This window comes from Nannizzia gypsea, genomic scaffold (assembly GCF_000150975.2).
Source record: "Nannizzia gypsea CBS 118893 supercont1.2 genomic scaffold, whole genome shotgun sequence".
NCBI lineage: Eukaryota > Fungi > Ascomycota > Eurotiomycetes > Onygenales > Arthrodermataceae > Nannizzia > Nannizzia gypsea.
Window position 1 is genome coordinate 3,204,496 of NW_003345200.1, and position 13,826 is coordinate 3,218,321.

The following is a 13,826-nucleotide window of genomic DNA, read 5'->3' on the forward strand; positions in this document are numbered from 1 at the left end:
AGAATTGGTCACTCTGAATTAGACTTTATATGTACTATTATTTGAGATTGACATATATATATATATACATATGGGGCCAGTATCTACAGGCTACGCAGTGAATGCAAGGATTGGGACAAAAGAAGTTAGTATCCATCTGCTCCAGCAACTATGCTGTAGGCCTGGCCTTCCTTCCCAAAGAATCCCTGGATATCTGCTGCCAGAATGTCTGGAACCTCCCAGGCAGCAAAATGGCCGCCTTTATCAAATTCAGACTCCCTCACTAGGTCGCCAATAGACCGACACCATAGCATAGGGAATGCAAGTATCTCGCGAGGGAAATATGCAACAGCAAATTTCACATCAGGAGAATAGCAGCTGGCCACCTCTTCACTAGAAAGATTTCCGGGTCTGGGAGGAGGGTGGTTGAATTCATAGTAGATTCGAGTTGAAGCAGCAGGCCCCGCGCGAGAGAAGAGGTATATTGAAACCCACGTCAGGACTTCATCTTCAGTCCAGGCATAGGAGTCTGTCCAGGAATGTAACTTCTCGTATATCCAAGCTAACAGGCCAACGGGACTGTCATGGAGGCTGTACCCGAGCGTTTGAGGACAAGAGCCCTGCTGAGCCATGTACCCGTTACCATGGGTCACGTAGTTCTTAGATACGGCGAGTTTCGCCTGGTCTTTGCGCGAAAAGGGTATTGTAAGCAGTGATTTAAGGAACAATACAGGGCTCTTCCACGGATAGGGGAGTGGGAGGATAAGAAAGTTGGTATGCACTGCCTTCACATGTGAAGGGTAACGCTTCGCCATGACGCGGGAGATTATACCACCCCAGTCCCCTCCTTGTATCACTATATGATAGAGAACTGTATAAGTTTGTAGCCTTGGAGTTTCAATGGCATAGATGGCCTTTTTCATACCGTATTTATCATAACCCAATGTCATCATCACTGCATTCAGAGCTTCCGCATACTGCGCAAGACCGAAACCTCTCTAGCTCGAATGTCAGGAGAACACTCGAAACTGAGCAGCCAAGTTAAGGGGGTGATACCTTCTTAACTCCTTCTGAGAAACCAAAGTTTGGGAGAGACGGTGCCACTACATGGAAGGCAGGCCGGCTCTCATTTCCAGCCGTCAGCAGAGGCAACAACTTTGAGACTTCGAGGAAGCTCCCAGGCCCTAGAAACATATTAGCTTTTGTTTGAGGGAACATGCAAATTACGCCCATATACTCACAGCCATGGAGAAAGAGTAAAGGGATTGCACCGGCTACCTCGCTTCTCTGATGAACAAAATGTATATTCAGCTTGTCGAATCCTGCTACCTCCACATCGGTCGTAAAGTGAGGCATCTGCTCATTAAGCCGCCTCTCTGCTTCCCGCCAGTCGAATTTCTCTTTCCAATACTCTGTTAGGCGTTTTATATCCCCCAAGGGTGCACCTAGGTCCCATTTGGACTCGTCTAGTTCATCTGGAAAGGTGGTGACATCTAGCTTCTTCCGCAATATTTCTAGCTGCGAATTTGGAACAGATATCTTGAACGGCTTGACAGTGCTCATGTTTAGGGTATAACTCTCACGTTTCTCATCAATTTGGAGCATTTAGTATTGGCATTGAACATCTGAAGATGAATCTATGGAAAGAGAAACGTTTCTGCCTTGAAGCAGCTGTGTCCATACGCCAAGGACAACGAACCTCGGCTCGTTCTAGGCTGTTTAACCAGAGATTGAGACGCCTTCGTGAACAACAGCCAACTAGTCAGGATAAACACATAGTTATAGAGCAAAGAACTCAGCTGAACTGACGAGCTGGAGATATGGCTACATAGAGTGATGTTAGCTACTGCTCAGCAGTGTTGAGGTAGCAGAGCCGCAATTCCCGTATTCCAGGAGACGGAAGATAAGCTATGGCTATGTCTACCATAACCTTCCACGCTTAAGGGGTCGTTTACTTGCATATCTAGTTGGGATGTTCGAGCCCCAGAGATGGCGTTGGCTATCATCAAAATACGATAAGGAAGACCGGGAAGTCCGAGCCGCACACGGCAGATGCCATCGAATAATCTACGCCATAAGAGTGAAGCGACGCTACTGTTCTAAACAGGGCCTAGAAAGGAAAGACAAAAGACACTCCTCCTGGTGCGTGGTCAAAAAATAACTGCTGCGTAATTCACTCAGTATATTTGTTCTGAAGATTCAATGCTGGAGGGCTTAAGAAAGGCGCAGGAGCTTAGGGAGTGGATTGAAGTGATAATGGACTCGGGTCCTGTTTTCCTGCAAAAGAGCAGAGCTGCATTCAAAGCATTGTGATTCTACACAGCTTTGTCTTGCTTGATATCGAGCATAGCCGTTCTTAAAACGGCCCCGGTCCGGAGAGTCGGCTATCACACTGATGACCATATCTTCCAGGAGATGTAGATATAAAAGGACAAGATATCAGCTGGGTCAACGGAGAGGTCACCGAGGCCGAAAGAATGACTAGGTCTTTCCGCATGGCCCGTAACTGAAGCGACCAAAGGCTGGCGGCTAGAGAGTCGAGTTTCTAGCAAGGCTGTCAGTCGGTCATCTTGCAGCTGGAGTCCGCAAGCCACCCTCAATTTGAAACAGTCCCGGCTTGAGCCTGTCAGCTGAGGGATCCCAGACAGCAAGTGAAGCCATTGCGTTCTCTGTGCTATGCATGCATGGCGTCGATGGGATGAGCGTTCACCGTCCGTCCACGGTCTCCAGCCGTCTTTCAAAAGTCTTGCGGTTGTTGCTTCTTTCGATGACTAAACATATCACGTGAATATCTCCGCGAGGTCCCCCATCCTCGTTTCGTTCGATATCAAGTTGAAGCTTGACATCTTGAGGAAGAATCAAAGGAGACGACGACACTTGGTTGTTCCATCTTCGATCGTGAGATGCATCAGTACCCCTGTCCCTTGCACGGAGAGTGATAGCTGGACCGGGGTCCTCCCATACATCGCGCATCTCACCATCCAGGACCTGTGGAGTAGTTAATCGACTCATCCAAAAAGTGCTGGCTGCCACCATGTCCAATACAGCCCTGGCAATGCACCCGATTGCCACGAATGAAGGGCAGAAATGGAAAAATCAAAAGAAAGAACGACAAGACACGGTTATTGCCTGCATCAGGCTCGCCTAGCTTGCTGCACCGTTAGCTTTGATCGACGATATCGCGTCTTGCCGTCAACCCTTTAAAACGCCCATTTGTTAATCCAGGCATGCATTACGTATATAGGCACTATTGGCTATAACAGCGTATATGCAGGTTTTCGAAGTGTAAAGGAGTTAAGGAAAGAAAATTGATCCCTAATTTTGATGCTCATACTGAGGGCCTGTCTGGGTGGTGGCTCTTCAGCGGATATTGACTGGCTGCTTGACAGACCGAGCAATGCCCGGCTACTGAATGGGCACCAGAGATGCACCAGCTTGGCGAGGCCAATTCATCCAGTATAGACAAGGAAGGGGGTATGATGATACTAGGGACGTCTCTGAAGAGGAGCATTACCTGTAACAAACCGAAGGCTGTAATCAAGTCGTGGACCGGGCAATTTTCCATTCCTGTTTGAGTGGCGTTTAGATTGCAGAGAACTTGAAGCATCGCATGGCAAACTCGAATTTATATAACTAACTAGTTATGCCAATAACGAGGTTAACCGGGGCACACTAAGGCAAGTAAGTTGCATGGAGAAACTTCATTTGAGTCAATCAAAACCACCAGCTGGAGCTAACTAAAGGGAACAGTTTTGAAGCATAAATGTCTCGTTCGCACCACTGTATCTTCAGTCCCCGCTAGTCCCCATCCATCCGCCTGATTTTTTTCACAGCTGCAGAGCCGAAAGTCTCAGTGTGAGAAGTAGAAGAGGAGGGATAGCCCTGCAAGAATCTGACGGTGTCTCCATCCTATCCTACCAGAAGCTCTCCGGGAATATACTTATGCAACCAGCGCGAGGTACAGCCTACATTATTGGACAGAGCAAATGTCTGTCCACTTCCAGCCTGTTTGTCTCGCCATCCATCGGCCAGGGAGGGAAGCGGACCGTATGCCGCCCATACTTGAGTCTTACCCTATTCGAGTCTGCCTTCCAAGGGAACCAGTGTGATCTTTCCCCCATCAAGGCAATCTCGCCTGTTTTCCCTGTCGCCTGTTATACTTAACCTGCGTCTACATATATGTATGGAGTCAACATCTCTTGTGCCGCTGCAGCATGGGCAAGGGTGAACACAGCATCGTATATGTACCCGTACCTCCTTACTTGCATATTTACATGAGGACAGACGGGATAGGGTGTACATCAGCTGAACAAGGCCTCGGACGGTCCGACAGCTCACTTTTCCACCTTTTCTTTTCCTCTCTGCTCACTTACCTGCTTTTCGAGAGGAGACTAGACAATATACTGAGTTACCAAGTGAACTTATTAGTTACTAACTATAATATGGTTAGCGAAAGGGTACTTGAAAACTCTCCCCTCAAGTAGCTGCTTTACATCAAATGATCTTCCACTCCCTTTTCGTCTTACTTTCGTCTCTTTGCTGGAACGAAACGCAAATAACAATTAACACGAAGGATCCGTATCGTCCACACCTTTTCCCTTGAAGGGGCGTAACTTAGCTGCATAATACCATCTCCATGTCGTTAGCAGACCAGCCATCTATCGAGGACAATGCGTTAGTTTAATTCCGTGACATAACTCCTGGAGGCAATCGGGGGATGGAGTCGGCGTGATACATACATGTACCCGGCCCCTATATCAGTGCTATTATGCACCTAATCTATGACTTGGCTTCTCTAGCATATATTTCAGCAAAAGCCAACAAACAACAACGTTGAAGCCTGTCAGAAACTGCAGGGATAGTCTGGTTTCATGAATACGAACCGATGGGGGGAGACGGACTGCCAACAGCTTGTGCAGAGAACAGGGAGGCAGAGGCGACTCTTCAACGGGCAGACAGGAAGAGACAGGCGGAGGGAGAGGTAAAGGGTTGCATACATGGGTTTGTACCACTGTAACTACCAGCTGGCCTTTGCATACTGCAAGATGTCACTTTTTGTTCCTCTTGACTCTGATTTATCGGCGGGAAAGCCCGCGAAGTCCGCCCGGAAGGTTAAACAAGATAGTTTTCTGGTGAATAGGCATCTTGCAGCTGGTCTGGTCTGGTGGTGATGGATTCCGTACGAGGTTGGACTGACTTTGCGAATGCTGGCAGTGGTATAACATCCATCGATTGAACGACGAGAAAAAGAGAAAAAGAAAGGAAAGTGAAATAAATAAATAAAGAGAAGTCGGTGATATATAATATTTGTGGCATTTATGTTTTTAAAAATTAATAGAACAAAAAATAGTAGTTATCGAATTTCCCCCATTTTTGAGACTCCATGCTAAGTATATCCATGTTCCAGTGCTGATGATAGTAAAGGAAATTAAAAAAAGACAGGCTAAATAACAGACAGAAGAGGAGAGTGAAAAAGAGAATGCAGCGCTATCATCACCATGACCATGGTTGGCTTCCTTTTAAATTTTGCTTCCGAAGGGTATAGGACAAAGAAAAAAAGGAGCTAACAATTATATAAAGAGAAAATAGTTTGTAGGGAGTTAGTTAGAGCAGGGTAGCGTCACTGGGTTAGACGAAAAGTAAAGACGCCGATTTATGCGGGTGTGCGGGATGTAAATGAAAGTTGAGGGGGATTGACAGCGCCTCCCCGGAAATGTCGAGGAGCATAGGCGCACTCCGCCTCTGTGACTTCGAACCAACTGGGCATGGGCTTGCGTTTGTTGCTGGTGTTGCCAATACCAAGCAGGCAAACAACACATACATGCAGAGGGTGGAACCTTCGGTACAGCCTGGTACACTGAGTTCATGCACTGTAAGTGACAAGTTCGCGGGATGTAAGAAAGAAAAGTCCCAAGACGTCTCAATTTCCCTTATCGTTGCTCGTGGGCTCAAAGTCAAGAGGAAATTCACGCTTTGAACCTCCGTCGTCGAAATGCGGCTAGGTCGATGGATATCGAGGATGTCGATGATCCGTCGTCCACCTCGATAGCCCCCATCATCTCCGGTGGCGCTTTAATGTCCCCCTTCAAATTCATGTCCACTTTCATGTTCACAGGTTGGAGGGTGTCGGCTTGCATCTGTATGTCGGCATCTGCAGGTCCAACCGTTTCAACGACCGTGCGGTCACTTTTGCTTTCCTGTTCCTCTTCCTCAGCCTGCTGGCGTAGCTTCTCCGCTTCCTTCTCAGCCTTGAGTCGGGTCACTTCTGCCTTCGCCATTTCCAGCGCAGCATTAAGTCGCTCTAAAGTCTTGCTCAGCTCTTTGGAGCAGTCTCCGTTTCGTAGGAATTGGTGGGCTGCCGTCTCACATAAACTCTGAGCAATCTCTAGCTGCTTGTCTGTTAAGTCAAAGGCAGAAGCCGTCTGTTTCGAAGGTGTCGTAGTTTTAGTGGCTGTCCCGTTGGTGCCGTGTTTCGGATCAAACTGTGTACTTCTAGACCTTCTAAAGGATGCGTGATGGGGTAGGACGAGGGTGTTTTCGTCATCGTCTGGGCTGCCGGTCGGAAATATGTGGGAAGGGAAAGCTCGACGGCTAAAGTCAACTTTCATCATGTAGTTCATGCGTCCCTTTCGGATTTGGTTACGGGCGCCGCCTATGTCACGAACGAGCAGTTCAAGTACTGTCTGCGTCTGAGAATCATAATGTATAACAACCTGCTGGCGGACACGGCGGGCTAGACAGCTGTCAGGGTCCGAAGGGGTAGAAGAAGCGCTGTCTTGTTGTTTTCGTTTCCTGTTCAAGGCATCTTGGTTGTTCTGACGGGTGAGTCGTTTAAATATCATGGGATCCCGGAACGGATCTTGGGCGTCAAGGTGCCTGTAGGTAGAGCCGGAGGATGGTTTGGTTCTGGAGTTTACTGAGCGCTGGTCGTCTTCTCCTTTGTTAGTATTGAGTGAGCTGTTTCGCCGTCTTCGCTGCCGGGGCTTCAACTTGGATATGCGGGTGTATTCCGCCGCAAACTCGGCGTGTTTGGCTGCGGTGTGAGAGGCCAGTTCGGTGACTCGAGTCAACCATAAGGGAATGTGTTCGACGAGGTGGGAGAAGCATTGGGCCGGGTCGACGAGGGCGCCGTTCATCTTGCTGCTGACCGTGGCCCTCCTTGGTCCGGCAATATATTTTTTTTCGTTGCTTCTTCTGGGGGAGTCGGACGACTGAATGTATAACTCTATGTATGGCTCCGTTGAGCAATTCGAAACCTGGAGGTTGCTTTAAATCAGGTAATTAGATGGAGCAGAGACAGAGAATTCCTCGTAGAACAGGTCGTAAAAGCCGTGAATGGCAAAAAACGGGCGCTGGTTTTGGGTAGATTCGATGCTCAAGCGATGGCCAGCCCTCATGCGCGAGAATGGAGTAGAGTCGAAGAAAAGAAAAACACAAGAGGCGAATGGAGTCGACAGGCTAGGGAGGAATCAAAGGAAAGGGGCCATGCTGCAATTGCGTCCTCGTCTAGTTGGGCGGCAGAGAAACAGAGCGAGCAGTAGAAGAACAACAGCAACAAAAAGAAGAAGAAGAGGTGAAGGAAAATGTGGATGCAGGCAGGAGTCCCAAGGGTGACAGTTGAAAAGTCGAAGTCCAAATCGAAGTTCAAATCGAAGGAAGAAGAAAAAAAAGGCGACGGCGGCGGGCGGGAGCGACAGGAAGCCAGCAGTAGTGAAGTTAAGCCAACTAAACTCTAGTAGTGACAAGCCCCTACCAACCTATATATATGTATTTGTCAGTCTACATATGCGCCAACGGCCGGCTTCTATTGACTTAAATTCACAGTAGTACTTACAGCCAGATGCAAGTAAGTCGATGCGACATGGAGATAAGGCCGTCATCCTGGCCGCCACAGACGTATATACAGGTCATACAGATGCGGACTTTAAGTACGGGGATGTACAAACAGGCAGGCGTTCGATGTTCATGCAACCACTTGCGCGCGCTCTGCTTCTCTCCCTGGTTGGCGGCTTAGGCTTCCCCTGATGCTGATGGCAGGCCACTTTCTGGGCATATCCATAAAGGCAGCCAGTCATCTAGTACGGAGTACATAGTAGTCCGTATGGGCCGGCCTCTCGATCGTAAAAAAAATGTTGGATAACTAATAAATAACTAGTTAACTAGTAACTCGGCATGTTGTTAGCTGAGTAAAATGTCCGCGTTAGCGGGCAACGTCTTTGTCAAAGGCCTCACCTGTGTAGCGTCGCAAAGAGCTCTCTTTTGCGGCACGTATAATATCGCGCGCCCCGTTATTAACATCAACAACCCTGGAAGAACAAGCATCACCTGTGCTTGTCGGCCAGTCGTTCCCGTCGCAGGATAGGCCGAAGAACTGGCGGTGGAGAAGTCGACCCCGGGATGCCTCGCATCACGGCACAGGAGGTTGTACTCCGTCCTGAGAACTCCGTTCGCTTCTCCGCCTAGAGGCCAGATTCGTTAGAAGGGTCCCCGCTGCTGCTTCCCCGGCATTATTACTTAGTTGAGCAACTATATCGAGAGAGAACAATCTTGGGGGTCCTCTGGTCTCCTTTCTCTATATGTCCTCCCTGTTCTTGTCTTCCCTGATCCAAGTCTTTCTCGCCCAAGGCGTAATCTCATCTTGTTGGCCCTACTCTTTTAGTTCGCTGCTGGGGCTGTCCCCTATCATCGTCTGTTTCACCACGCAAATCATCGTACCCCTTTTAATTGATAGCCGCGTGGGCCATTTCATGGCCGCTTTCTTTCTCGTCCTTTGCATGATGTTTTGTTTTTTAAGGTTCTTTCTAGATCCTCGCGATTGCTTGAGTCCACTTTGTGTCTTGCAAATTACACACATAGGTAAAGGAAGCCGTTGGATATGGTAGAAATATCCCAGTGTTTCTCTTTATTCGATGCCCATCCTGCATGCATGACGACAACTAGAAAATGACGTTAATTAATCAAGGGCATAACCTTCTATTCAACCTTTCTTCCAACGAGAGCTCAGGGAGGTTGTTACGGGGGGTCGAAGGCTCGGCGGCTTTCCTTCCGCCCTTTCGACGTGGAGACAGGATAACACTTGGCACAGCTTTCATTTCTTTTGATGCTGCTGCTGCAACGTTCTCTTGATATCTTCGATCTCTCAGCATCTGTTTGGTGCGTTTGGGGTGGACGTGGGGGGCCAGATATCTTACGTGGAATGAGGCGGGAAGGCAGAGGCGACTTGCGTTGTCCAAGGCCCTAGAGCACTCCGTGGTGTCAGTGTGCTGCAGGTGCGCCATAGTGACACCTGAGCCTTGGTCAAGCATCGGCTCCTTGAGAAAATCCTTCGTTTAGCTGCTGTTGAATACGAGCTTCATTCACGTTCAAGCAAAACTTCAAAAATCCTCAACGTCGCAAGATGTTTACTCTTTCCTCTTTCGGACACCACCCCTTGTCATGTGAAAGACGTTAACGAATGACTAATATTATATACAATGACTAAGCTTTTTCGTCTTTAGTTATCAGATCGAAGGAACAAAAGAGAAAGAAGAGAAAGAAGCGAGAAAGAGTGAATGAAACATCTGTCAGTCGCCTTGCTTTGCTTTGTATCTATCTCATCTGTCAATGGCCCTCCTTCTATGTTGGATGCCTTGCTTGCTATGTGCTGACCAGCGCGCCCTCATAATCAACATGAATCGAACCCCCAACATTATCACGTCCAGATATCATCACCCGAACAAAAATTAAAACACCAGGGAGGAAAATAAAATAAAATAAAAACGAAATTGAAGAGCACGAAACCAAATATCATACACCTCCCTGTGGCCCAAGTTAAATCACCGGCATTCCAGCTTAGCTCTTCCTTTTGCTGCCGGTGGTTCTAACTTCCGTTCGTTGTGTTTGAGAGAGCAGGCAAGGCGAGATATCAAACACACTCTTCTTGAGCCGCTGGCTGTGGTGGTTGTGTTTGGTGCTCCAATTGCTCCGGTTTCTCCTGTTGCTGCTCTGGTAGTTGTTGATTGCCGAGAGAGTTTCCATTTCTGACATGTTCGAGCCAGTGGTGTAGATGGTTACGGACGGCATCCAAGGCCCGGTTGGCTTCATTGACCTTCTCGTCCGCTATGGCCTCGAGTTTCAGCAGTTCCCTCTTGTATACGGTGTCAAGAGACTCCTTGATGGCGTGATTCATGTTCTCATCGGAACAGCCAGGTTCTTCTGCAGGATCATCAACAACAATAATTTCTGCTGGATGAAATGAAATAAAAAAATATGAGATCAATTAGCATGTCTGCCTTGTCTGAATTCGTTGAACCGTTAATGACAAGGAAATAAAGGGGATGGGCTTGCCTTGTTCTTCCTCCCTGCTTGTGGGGTCCTTGCTGTTGTCGCTTTCTTTCTTATCCTCACTGATCTCTTCACATTTTCTCTTTCTCCCTCTCTTACGGCAGTGCGCTTCCGCTGGAGAGCCGGAACAAGTTAGATATCTTTCTCTTTCTCTTTTCGATACCAAGCTTAGCTCTTCTATGAAGGATAACAGGCCAACTTACGATCAGTGGCATCGACGACTCGGCGGTGCTCGCAGCGTTTTCTCTTCTGACGGCAGGAATCGCAGACCCTTGTCAACCGTTTACCTGCCTGTAGATGCGGGTTCGGTGGCTGGAATCGCTTCTATCAAGGTGGTGGTCTCATATTAGCTAATTTCTTTCACTACTCTTCTCTTTGAAAAATGCCATTGTACAATTTTCATTGAACATGGGAAAGTAAGAGAGAGTCACTTACTTTGGTACCCTTCATCCATTCCTTCCAGTGTTTTGGGATCATGTCAGTGACGTCTCACACGTAGCAAGCATACCACAAAGGGAGTCTTATGGCTCTCTACTTACGCGATTGGCCTGTGCGAGGTGGTAACAGTCGTCACAGACTGGAGAGTTGTAGAGCGTCCCCGTCGCCTCTGTGGCCCAGCATCTCGAGCAGACATTACTGCGAGCGGTCCCTTCCTCTGACTTGACTGACTGAGAGTCATCCTCTGCCTCGGTTATGGCAGCAGGATGGCCCTTTACGGGCTCGCTCTCCTCGGCCCCGCGGCCGGAGGAAGCACTCTCAGTATCAGAGTCCGTTTCCAGGGCTCTTTTATCACCCTCCTTGCGGAGGGTCTCTCTGCACGGGTAGCAGAGACCTGTCTTGCCATGAATGGCCCTTTTGTTGCAGAAACGCCCGCAGTAGGTGCAGCGGGCGGCCATCTCCTCGGCCTCGGACTCCTCACTATATTCCCATGTTATTGAATGCCCCATCTTGAGTATAAGAGAGTGTGTGTGAGTGAAAGATAAGAGTATATGTGTCTCTCGCGTAAGAGATATATCTTCTTGCCCTGGCTCTTCGCTTCAACTCTGCTGACCTGAGATATATATCTCAACGCGTAGCTGGAGACCTGAGCAAGGCAAGGCGTTGGAAGGCTTACCTAGGGAGTCCGGCACAGATAAGTGCCGTTCTTATTCCTATATTCCTTTTAGCCATGTCCAGCTAAAGGATAAAAAAGGCATAATGAATACTGCTTGCCCGGTAGCGAAACAACCTGTCAAACAAGGGCAGAGATGAAGAAGAGAAGAAGCAAAGGAAAAACAAGAGGAGAAAATAAAAACAAAAAGAAGAGGTCTATGAGCAGAAAGTGCACATCTTGCGGGCGTGAAAGAAGAAGTAAACAACTTACGCTGGTAGGAAGAGAGATGATAGCTGGCTCTCTAAAGAGACAGTTCAAACAACGCTGAAATGCTGATCTAGTAGAGCAGAGATAAAGGTCTTATTAACTCTTTTATCAAGCTTGCTTCACAGACAGACTGGCCTGGTGCTCTGTATGCTGATAGACTGGCAGGATAGTGGGCTGATATGATGCTGTTCCCTACTCTCTCCTTTCAAATGGCTTCTTGTTAGGAGTAGACGCGGTATCAAAGGCTGCTGGCCAGACAAGGCAACCAAATGCTGCGGTGATACCCAGGGTGTAGGATGTGCTCTGACATGGAGGACTGCTCAGAGAAGAGAAGAGAGGAAAGGAGGAGGAAGCAGTAGGAGAAGGAGAGGAAGATATCTGTGTGAAGGTGGCTGGTACTAAGCGAGCTGTGTTGCTGTGTTATTATTTCCTAAAGAGGGGAAGGAGACTACGGAGAGGACATGGAGATATGGACCAAGTACACTTGACAGTCCTGCTGGTCAACACAGGATCAAATGGGCCAGAAAGTCAAGGGAGGGAACAGTATGTATATATATATATTTATATCAGGGTATATCTCTCAGTAAGGGAACGCAGGGGTAAATCAAGGCCATAGCTGCTCTCCTTCCCAGTGCCACGTATAACGGCTATCAGAAGGCACCAATTTCCATCTGAACCTCTCATTCTTAACATTCCCCGGACCTTCGTCATGGATATATTCAACCTCCTCTGGCTTGATAACCACAACCCTAAAGTTCTTCCTTGCAATGGGGTCAGCCAAATCGATAAGCCCCTTTCTACTATCCTGCAGCTCTGGTGCCGGCCCTGACTTTGGTGCACCGGGAAGAGCTTGTCTAAAGGTATCTATCAAACTGTTAAACACGGGAATATGTCGCTTTTGCGTCTTTGTGAGCGTACCTCTCATGCCAGGGGATAGGTTGGCAAAGTGGGTAGTCATCTCTGTTTCCCAACTCCATGGCTTGTCCGTATCTTCTCTTAACCGCAAAAATTGTTCAATCTCTTGCCTGGCCTTTAGCTCCATCGTATCGGAGCAGCTTCCTCCCACAATGTACGCCTTCCCCTTAATTCTCCACTGTGCAAAGGCCGTGGGTGACCAGAAGAGACATTCCACCGGTCCGCCAATTTCGTCGCCAGAGAGGATATGCTTGACCTTCTCAGATCGAGCATCAGTAGTAATACTCAATAGGTCGCTTTCATACTTCCTCGGATTCAGATACGAGGCATGATCGTCGTTTCCCTCCTCAACTGAGCTGCCTGAGTTAGACTTCAAGTCCCGCATTGCATTGGAATGTAACTGCAGGCCCGCGAAGAAGCCCCGGAAAACACAGGTCCTTACTCGAGGAAATGCATTGTTGTTCATGCCCTTGGACACAGTTGCAAGTGATAGCAGTGGGCTGCCTGCAACTTGAACATGGTCTTCGAACCGGGGACGCCATGGTGCAGGCTCCATTACGCCTGATATGATGACTCAAAGCCCTCAGTAGCCAAAAGGAAAGGTAGGTAGTTTTCAATAGAGTAAAAATAATGTGTTTTACGGTTTGATATTGGGTATCTCTTCGGGAGTTCCCCTGCCCGTACCGGGGTTTTAACTGGCCGCGAGTGGGTATGGTATAACTTCCGTCCACTTGGCTTCAACCCCATCCACCCACAGAGCGTCCCCGGCCTTAATAAAGGCGGAAAAAACACAAAAAAAAGAGAACCCGTCCCTGGGAAGGCTCGAACTTCCAGCCTTACGATGACCGAACTTGTTCTTATCGAATTGTTCTTAACAGTCGTACGCGCTAGCCAATTACGCCACAGAGACTTGTTTGATGGTGTCCGGCCGCCCAATGGTCGCTATCACCGTAGAGCGAAGTGGAAATGCGGAAGATGTCTGAAAGACGCTCTTGTTTATCGATTCTGGCAGGGCCTGACCTAGATGGCGTGTCCAGGTAGCTCCAAGGGTCTTATCTACTGTTACTGGGAAAGAGTCATTTTTTTACGAGATGTTGTCTGATGTTGATATAAAACCGAACTTTGCCCTGACTAACTGAGTTGTGCGCTTTTTGTGTGCGTTTTAGCTGATGACTAAGCAATCGTACAGACATATGAAGACCACCCTCTCGATAAGGGGAGAAATTGAGAAGATACATACATAAAGAGA

The 13,826-nt window shown here is 48.2% G+C and overlaps 5 protein-coding genes and 1 non-coding gene across 6 annotated transcripts; all 6 read right to left on the reverse strand.

Annotated features, from left to right (window-relative positions):
- Positions 1 to 125: 125 nt before the first annotated feature.
- Positions 126 to 1,542, reverse strand: MGYG_03214 (epoxide hydrolase 1; the record flags this gene model as incomplete). Its single annotated transcript, XM_003175645.1, has 3 exons — positions 126 to 977; positions 1,036 to 1,163; positions 1,221 to 1,542. 3 exons carry the CDS (start codon positions 1,540 to 1,542, stop codon positions 126 to 128), a joined length of 1,302 nt encoding a protein of 433 aa, XP_003175693.1.
- A 1,143-nt stretch (positions 1,543 to 2,685) lies between these two features.
- On the reverse strand, positions 2,686 to 2,991 carry MGYG_03215 (hypothetical protein; the record flags this gene model as incomplete). The annotated part of the gene is made up of 1 exon (XM_003175646.1): positions 2,686 to 2,991. One exon carries the CDS (start codon positions 2,989 to 2,991, stop codon positions 2,686 to 2,688), a length of 306 nt encoding a protein of 101 aa, XP_003175694.1.
- A 2,954-nt stretch (positions 2,992 to 5,945) lies between these two features.
- MGYG_03216 (hypothetical protein) lies at positions 5,946 to 7,115 on the reverse strand (the record flags this gene model as incomplete). Its single annotated transcript, XM_003175647.1, has 1 exon — positions 5,946 to 7,115. The coding sequence occupies one exon, from the start codon at positions 7,113 to 7,115 to the stop codon at positions 5,946 to 5,948; it is 1,170 nt and encodes a 389-aa protein (XP_003175695.1).
- Positions 7,116 to 9,883: 2,768 nt separating this feature from the next.
- MGYG_03217 (hypothetical protein) lies at positions 9,884 to 11,249 on the reverse strand (the record flags this gene model as incomplete). Its single annotated transcript, XM_003175648.1, has 4 exons — positions 9,884 to 10,203; positions 10,306 to 10,416; positions 10,506 to 10,626; positions 10,842 to 11,249. The coding sequence occupies 4 exons, from the start codon at positions 11,247 to 11,249 to the stop codon at positions 9,884 to 9,886; spliced, it is 960 nt and encodes a 319-aa protein (XP_003175696.1).
- Positions 11,250 to 12,266: 1,017 nt separating this feature from the next.
- Positions 12,267 to 13,133, reverse strand: MGYG_03218 (hypothetical protein; the record flags this gene model as incomplete). Its single annotated transcript, XM_003175649.1, has 2 exons — positions 12,267 to 12,526; positions 12,581 to 13,133. 2 exons carry the CDS (start codon positions 13,131 to 13,133, stop codon positions 12,267 to 12,269), a joined length of 813 nt encoding a protein of 270 aa, XP_003175697.1.
- Positions 13,134 to 13,384: 251 nt separating this feature from the next.
- Positions 13,385 to 13,487, reverse strand: MGYG_10535. The gene has a single exon. It is a non-coding gene; the product is annotated as a tRNA-Asn (tRNA).
- Positions 13,488 to 13,826: the final 339 nt, after the last annotated feature.